The sequence below is a fragment of the Sander lucioperca genome, chromosome 16 (assembly GCF_008315115.2).
Source record: "Sander lucioperca isolate FBNREF2018 chromosome 16, SLUC_FBN_1.2, whole genome shotgun sequence".
Taxonomy (NCBI): Eukaryota; Metazoa; Chordata; class Actinopteri; order Perciformes; family Percidae; genus Sander; species Sander lucioperca.
Genome location: NC_050188.1, coordinates 2,224,986 through 2,233,565, shown reverse-complemented (window position 1 = coordinate 2,233,565; position 8,580 = coordinate 2,224,986). Strand labels below are relative to the sequence as shown.

At 40.9% G+C, this 8,580-nt stretch overlaps 1 protein-coding gene across 1 annotated transcript; it reads right to left on the bottom strand.

The window, feature by feature from the left end:
• Nucleotides 1–195: 195 nt before the first annotated feature.
• Nucleotides 196–8,175, bottom strand: zgc:110239 (uncharacterized protein LOC550326 homolog). The gene is made up of 11 exons (XM_035993144.1): nt 7,967–8,175; nt 7,109–7,168; nt 6,926–7,018; nt 6,014–6,186; nt 5,139–5,400; nt 4,862–5,057; nt 3,330–3,523; nt 3,152–3,243; nt 1,619–1,780; nt 842–1,031; nt 196–748 (listed from the first exon to the last, which is right to left on the bottom strand). Exons 1-11 carry the CDS (start codon nt 8,007–8,009, stop codon nt 561–563), a joined length of 1,653 nt encoding a protein of 550 aa, XP_035849037.1. The 5' UTR covers nt 8,010–8,175; the 3' UTR covers nt 196–560.
• Between the last annotated feature and the right edge of the window lie 405 nt (nt 8,176–8,580).

Below are 8,580 nucleotides of genomic sequence, written 5' to 3'. Positions count from 1 at the left end.
GGGAGAAATTCCTACACATTGGACCTTTAAGGGTTGTTATTGTCTATATGGATTTGTGATACAAAAAAAAAAAAAAAAAATTGTTACTCAGGAAAAAACTATTCCTATAGCAAGATATTTGAGGCCAGTATGCTTTGAATTCATACAATCTAACACCACTGCATGAATCTGAGATGTCACTGAAGCCAGCAAATAGAAAACTTTCCAATTTTTTATTGCATTGATTCCTGTCCAGTGCATTTGAATGCAACAAATTATAAAGGACAACAAAACATGTCACAATTACATTTTGTACAACTGAAATGAAGGCACTGCAGCTATGTGCCACCAGCAATAAAACAGGTTTAAAAAAAGTGGGCTCGTTCCGTGTGCGAGTTGTGCAGCATCTTACTTCACTCTGACACCATTCAACAGCAAAATGTAACACATTATTATCACCAAGTATCTCAGTTTGATTTAATAACCACATCTTAACACATCGAGCATTTGGCATCATTCATTCTCAGGCACTCACATAGTGGTATTAACATTTGGTTATACACAGCAGAAAATGGGCACATCTATGCCAGTGTAACATATGTGGCATCAGTGGTGACTCCACAGTTGTTATCCTTCATAGACATGAGGATGTAGCCATCATTGCCCCAGTAGGTGGACCATGAGTTCTTTACCAACCAGTATGGCTCCCCATTCAGGGTGCCGTATCCCACTGCGAGCACGGCATGGTCCAAATCACCAGTGGTATTACCTATAAAGAAAAAAACCCCAAGAAGGATTCCTGATTTATATTGCGAGAAAGCCCGTTGTTGCTGTAAAACGTGTGAGTGAGAAGTAAACTTACCACAAGCCGGTTCATAGTAGACGCCGTGGCTGTAGAAAACAAATGATCGATGTGAAGCATCGATACTGACAGCCGTCGGCCCGTTTTTAAAGAGCGCCAGCTTAAGGGCCTCTGCATCTCCTGATGTCACGTTGGTGTAGCTCTGGATATGTGCAGTAAGCTGGGATGTGTTCACGTGGCAAAATCCATTCTGTTGAGAGAGGGAGACCGAACATTTAATACTGAACCCTGTAGTGCAGCAGGGCTGCAAACAATTCTGCATCCCGGTCGTACACGGGTCCCATGTAGGAAAGATGTTACAGTAACTGATATTGCAATTGCAATATTCACAGAGGCACATTGTACTGGTCAGAACATTTCTTGGGGCCCCTTAATATATTTCCCTTGGACGTAATTGGGTGCAGACGAATGGAATCATGTTTCATAGGATCTCAGTTTTAAAAGAAATGTCCAACTGAGCTTCGCTGCCTCAGTAAAGCTGTCAAATGAGCTCAAAGGTTCCTTTTCAGGATTTATTTTGGCAAATATCCCCTAGTTAATCCAAGAGAAAGACTTCCAAAATGACATGTGGGTAAAATGCACCATTCACCTCAAATATAGAGGACCACATGTGAGGGTGTTTTATTTTGTCAACCAAAATGAAACACCTTCACAGTCACCTGCTATTCTTTTTAAAAAAAAAAATCATAATGGTCTCAATGCAGTGCTATTCGATTTTGACTTTACAGGTTATTCTACTTCAACAGATTCTGCCTTCACATCTCTCAATCATCTCACCATTCCAATATAGGCTCCGTAAGTTTCTGTTGTCTCGATGCCTCCGTGTTTCATGATCCACTCGTATGCTCTCCACTCCTCCCCTCCATCACAGCCGTTGTTGCCGAAACCCCAGGAACAGTCCACCAGCATCTGCTGAGACAGAACCTGCAGGGAGCCCGTCTGGGGGAGGGGAAAACAAAAAGAACAAAACATGATCACACTCCGCACACAGATTACTACCCTGTCCTGCTCTGCATGAATCACATTCTCTGAAGTACAATACAAGCACACAAAACAGATGGTTTGAGACACAACAATGAAGTTTATAACGAACATTTGTACACCAGCTGTTATCTACAGGTTGCTAGGCAGGCGCTGTGAGATCACGAAGAAGTACATTCAAAATTGGCCCCTGGGAAGCGGCTCTGTTTATGAACCTGCCTGTGGGGACAGGGGGTGCCGTGCTGTAGGTCACTTCCTGCTGCTGCGTGATGGCAAAGGCCCCAAAGACGAACTGTTGAACACTGAAATAAATAGTGGAGTACTCCTCCACAGAGAAGCTAACAAATCTTCCCCCTCACACTTTAGTAAAACATATTAAGGTTGAATGTTAAATGGTGGGATTTCTTGATTTGCTCCATTTCCTTTCATTCAAAAAGGAAAAGAAAATCCAATTATAAACTTGCTTTCAGCAGTTCATAATACCCCTCCTTTTCTGTTATTACATAGCACAGCACCAACACATTACCCTCTGCCCAGAAACACTTCTTAGTGACTCTGTAAGGCCCTTCTAAATTCAAAACCATTTGTGTTTTATTAACAACCCACCTCCCAAATGTTTTTTTTCTTCCATTTTTCCTGCAGTGGGTTAACTACCTCCTTAGAAAGCTCCATTATTGGCCTAGCAATTAAACAGCAACTGGCCCAAAGCAAGAGACAAAATCAAGAGTGTGTGTGAGTGAGAGAGTGAAAGAATTGTCACATCAATGGGGTGCCATTAAACCATCCAATGTTTGGATCGAAGTTGCTTGGCAACACGTTAAAGGAATGCCTTTGAGCTCATCCTTGCGAAGCTGACATTCACTCACTTTTATTTCTTTTTTGCACACTAAGTCTATTTAACGTGAATGAAAGTGGCACGACGAATTGTCCTTTGGAACCTCGCCTCCTCTGAAGGAGAGGACATGTTTTTACTCACATGAGACAAAAGAGCTGCACCTTAAATAAAGAGAATCAGATGCAGATATATGCAGAAAAATTTCACCAAAATGACTGAATACAGACTCCAAATGTCACATTTAACCCAGACATGGGCGCTGTATTTTTCTGCATAAATAATCCACTCCCCTACAGCCAAAGTATCATTCAAGCTGCATCTTAAATATTTAGAATGGTGCCAATAATAGATTAACACCAAACATAACTGCAATGCAAGTATACCAAAAGATGAACAAATGAGCCGCCATGCTGAACATCTGTGGGTTTTAAAGAACACAAGGAAGTAGCCCCCAGTAGAAAATGTGGCCAGTGGCTGCTATTTATCATTTTCACCTTTAGGAAGAGAGCGCCCTCTACTGCTCCAGTGGTGGCAAAGCTCCAGCAGGAACCGCAGATGGCCTGGTCCTTCACTGGGGTCACAGCACCTGCAGGAGCAGAGTTGAGCTAAACACTAGGATGTCCTGCCAGGGAGATGCATCTTTGGCTAACATTTTAGATTGTATATAGGTACCTTGAAGCCTCCAGTCAAGTGACTCAGGTACGTTCACTCCTTCGTAAAGCTTTGAGAAGAAGGGGAGTCCTCTGTTTGGAGTCTTTCCTTGTTTCCTTCCCCTCATGGTGGCCAGCTCCGACATGGTGCGATCTGAAAGAGAGTTGAGAGCCAGAGAGAAGGACAGCCCTGCTCTGTTCTTGGAGTGGACATACCTAGAGTAATAAGAAAACAGTCATCAGAAACCCTTCAATTAAAACTTCACATGCACTCACCTAAAGGATTATTAGGAACACCGGTTACATTTCTCATTAATGTAATTATCTAATCAACCAATCACATGGCAGCTGCTTCAATGCATTTATGGGTGTGGTCCAGGTCTAGACAATCTCCTGAACTCCAAACAATGTCAGAATGGGAAAGAAAGGTGATCTAAGTTGTTGGTGCCAGACAGGCTGTTCTGAGTATTTCACAATCTGCTCAGTTAATGGGATTTTCACGCACAACCATTTCTAGGGTTTACAAAGAACGGTCTGTAAAAGGAAAAACATCCAGTATGCAGCAGTCCTGTGGGCGAGATGCCTTGTTGATGCTAGAGGTCAGAGGAGAATGGGCCGAGTGATTCAAGCTGATAGATCAACTTTGATCTCAAATAACCACTCGTTACAACCGAGGTAAGCAGCAAAGCATTTGTGAAGCCACAACATGCACAACCTTGAGGCGGCTGGGCTACACCAGTAGAAGACCCCACCGGGTACCACTCATCTCCACTAAAAATAGGAAAATGAGGCTACAATTTGCACGAACACACCAAAATTGGACAGTTGAAGACTGGAAAAATGTTGCCTGGTCTGATGAGTCTCGATTTCTGTTGAGACATTCAGATGGTAGAGTCAGAATTTGGCGTAAACAGAATGAGAACATGGATACGTCATGCCTTGTTACCACTGGGCAGGCTGGTGGTGGTGTAATGGTGTGGGGAATGTTTTCTTGGCACACTTTAGGCCCCTTAGTACCAATTGGGCATCGTTTAAATGCCACAGCCTACCTGAGCATTGTTTCTGACCATGTCCATCCTTTTATGACCACCATGTACCCATCCTCTGATGGCTACTTCCAGCAGGATAATGCACCATGTCACAAAGCTCGAATCATTTCAAATTGGTTTCTTGAACATGTCAATGAGTTCACTGTACTAAAATGGCCCCCACAGTCACCAGATCTCAACCCAATAGAACATCTTTGGGATGTGGTGTAACGGGAGCTTTGTGCCCTGAATGTGCATCCCACAAATATCCATCAACTGCAAGGTGCTATCCTATCAATATGGGCCAACATTTCTAAAGAATGCTTCCAGCACCTTGTTGAATCAATGTTACGAAGAATTAAGGCAGTTCTGAAGGCGAAAGAGTAAAACACGGTATTAGTAGTGTGTTCCTAATAATCCTTTAGGTGAGTGTATCTGTGCTGGACTGCCATTATGTCCTTTAAGAAAAGATTGAATTGGTAATGCTGCAGTGTCACAACTTATCAGTATTTAATGTTCCTCTCACCGAAGGTTATGAACAAAAGCGTGCCCCCTTTTCTCATGTTCTCTTTCATCGCTGTACTGACGCTGGAACTTGTCCTTAAAATGGTTGAAGATGTGCTGTGAGTGGCCTGATGCCGAGGTGTGGATGAGCTCTTTCATTGGATTGGCCAACAAGTGGTGCTCCACTCCTGGACCAGGAAATCCACCACAGCTCATACCTGTAGGAAAAGAAAGTTCTCTCTTTTCTTTAAATCTTTCTAAAAACATCTTGATGTGTGCACCTACAGGAGAGTACAAACCTTCAGGCAGCGAAAAGACTTTAGGGTCCACGTGGGTGCTGAACTCTTTGTAGTCCACATAGTATTTGTCATAATGTGAGCCCAGCAGCGTGTTGTAACCCATCATCTCATAATGGAGCGGAGTGGAAGGCTCTTCCTTGCCATCTGCACCTCTTTCTAAATGGGTCACCCACAGTGTGTAGGTGTTCTTCTTTAAACCCACAGTGGTCACATTCTGCCAAACTTCACACAGGGAACCTCCATAGTACTCCAACCTCAGGAACTGTAGGAGGGGAATCAACATTTGACTTGTGAGCATACAGTGTTTATTTAATCTTAGATTAAATCTGAAAAAAGTCCATGGTGGAGAAGAGCGGTACACATTTCCAATAAACACTATTGCGTCTTTTTGTAAAGTGCATAACGGCAATTGTTCTGTTTTTTCATATAACCCGGTTTTCCCAAGCCCTCAACTAAAATATCACTCATTAAGTGTAAATAACTGGGTAAGAGTAACAGAATCTCGGGAAGACCTGCAGCCTTTTTACAGGAATTCAAGTCTGCACATCAGGGAGTGTAACACTAGATTCTGTGATGGTTGAAATGCAAGACAACAAATGCAAAAAAGTAGCAAACAGTTACACTTAAAATCTGTCTACTCAGGTTCAGTCTACACTTAAGTGGGTCACAGAATACATTGCAACCGGGATATTTAGCAGTTTTTAATTCAGTAATTAAAACTGCAGGATCTGACCTGGTGCCATGCAGTGAAAACTGCTAAAAAGGTCAGCAAAGACTTAGTGGATTATGGTGATAAGACTATTGTTACACAAATCCATCTTAAAACTATGGTTTGGTGTTCCAATACTGTACAAAGCGTTTTTCCAATCACAGACCTGGAAGCCCTGCACATCAGGCAACGACGCCTGTGATGTGACTGCTTCATCCTTTGTTCCGTTGACCTGGAAACACTTCATCACATTCTGCTCTGTCTCTGTGGTCTCAGGAGTGATTTGATAGGCAACACCCCACTGCTGCTCTGACCCCAACTGGTAGGTTGACACCTGGCCTGTTGATGATCAATGTGAGATATTGAAACTAAGACATTAGCTTCTGAAATCTCAGTGTGAAATTACATGTAGCCATACAATACTTTACTTACAAGTAACAGCTTTATTTTACACCCAATATTTGTTTTACCTTTACAAAGTGCCACCCTTCCCATATATCTATCTATCTATCTATCTATCTATCTATCTATCTATCTATCTATCTCCCATTGATTTATTTTATAAATATGTCCCAACCTGCAAGTGTATGTGTTTATTTCACTCAAAAGTTACAGAACTAATAATGTTTAATTGTCCACATGTTTGCATGTTAAGTTAATGTTTTCATCAGAGCACCTACTGTGTAATGTTTTAGTTGTTCTATCCACCTCTGGTTAAGATGTTATGTTATATAATAAATACAGTTACATACATAGTTGTACAAGGAGATAAACCCATTGTGTATAATTGAGAAATTTAAATTCTGACATTGTACCTCCTTGGGATGGTACGGATACAAAATACACAACTTACAAAATGAGCTTAAACGAGACAGAAAAGAACAGGCATAAAGTCATATGAGTATGTAACACGAGTCAACAGAAAGCTCCCCAAAAGTGCTTATTCATTCTTTTTTACTTCTCTGGTCACACTGGTCTGCCACAACAGGTTCTCAGTTTCACATCATTAATTCAGCAGAGCAGGGAAAATACAGAGTCAGGTTTAGGCGAAACAGCCACGGGTCAAAAGGTTTCTTACCATGGTAATAGTCTATTCGGCTGGACTTTGCCGCTAGGTCTAACCAGGCCTCAAAAGGCTCCTTGATCTCAGCATACGGCAGAGAAATCACTCCTGCAATAGAAATGTAAAACAGTACTGTGATTAGGCTAAATTCTGAGGGAAATGAGGCCTTAATGTGTAATCTGATGTTGTACTGCTTACCTTTGACATGATAGCTGTTCCCAAAATTTGGAAGGGAAGGGACTGCTTTTCCCTCTGTAGCTGAAAACAAACATAAGTGTTAAAAGGTGCTTTACAAAAAACTCTTCAGTATTTGGTTTCTGACCTTGTCCATTTACTTCTCAAACACAAGGACAAACCTAATAAATGTCACTGGGAATATTACAAGCTGTCTGGGGCATTTCATTGCTCTGACATGTCCTTATTATCACTTACAAAGAGTCAAAGCAAATATCGCCAAGAAAATGTGGTAATTTAGTAAATGATGTATTTTTAATAGAAGACAACGTATTGACGTCTTTAATGAGTCATTTTGCAGTAAAATTTACTCACTGCGTTCCATTTATTTGTACTTAAACATAAGAGCTTTCAGACCTTTACTGTCCACAATCCCTCACAATGTATTTAGCTAGGGGACCACTGAAGGAATGACGATGTAACAGAAGGGCTTATGACAAATAGTTATAGTTTAGTCAATAAAATGTAGCATGTATAGAAACAAAGATAAGGTTCTATAGCTTCGTCCGATATCATACGCCATATTTAAGGTTGCATGCGGCTACCTTGATAAGCAAGTCAACTCTAAATTAACAGATTTTTGCCTGAAGTTTGGCATGGCATTCTCTTTATTCATCAGCATATATGAGACAGACGCAGACGCTTTCATTAGAATTTAGATACGTGTATATATGTATTTACCACTGCTGTAAAGTACGTATTTCTGAAAGTATTTTTTTAGCAACCTGAACAATGGCGAGCGTGAAAAGACAGTCATAACACTAACGTTAACAGCTAGCTGCTTTGGAAACACGATGTGGCAAATTAAATGTCGTCCCTTACCTATGACAGCCCACAGAAGAACAGCTGCAATGTACAAACGCATTGTTTCTACCGTGAAATCAGAAATCCAGGAGATAAAGCAGTCAGACTAAACGCAACAACAAAAAGCACATGACTATACAACCTACACAGCTGTCCAGAACGCATTAAATAACTAGCTAACCGCAAGTTAACCAATCACACTGTGGCGCGGAAGCGTGAACTCCAATCAGACACGAGAGGTGGGTTTTATTTGTGAATCATGTGATTTGTGTCATATGACTCAAGAACTGTGGTTAGCTTTTAGGAAAACCTTGTTTAAACCTATGGTACAAACCTAGTTTTATACTGACTATAAATGTTCCAACAAAGTTATTAGAAATATCCTGTTAAAGGAATATTATCCCAATCCAGTAAAAAGAAAATATATGTTGAAAGAATTTGGTGATGGAGAGGTTAAGAAAATAAGGAAAAGTTATATCTCATTTCTTCTTCTTCCAAAGGTGAAAGAGGTCAACTTTAAAATTTTAAATGAAATCTACCCAACAAACGAATTTTTAAGACTGAGATTCAATTTTGATACTAATAACTATTGAGAATCTAGAACATGTATTTTTTCTGTGTGAGTCGGTGCA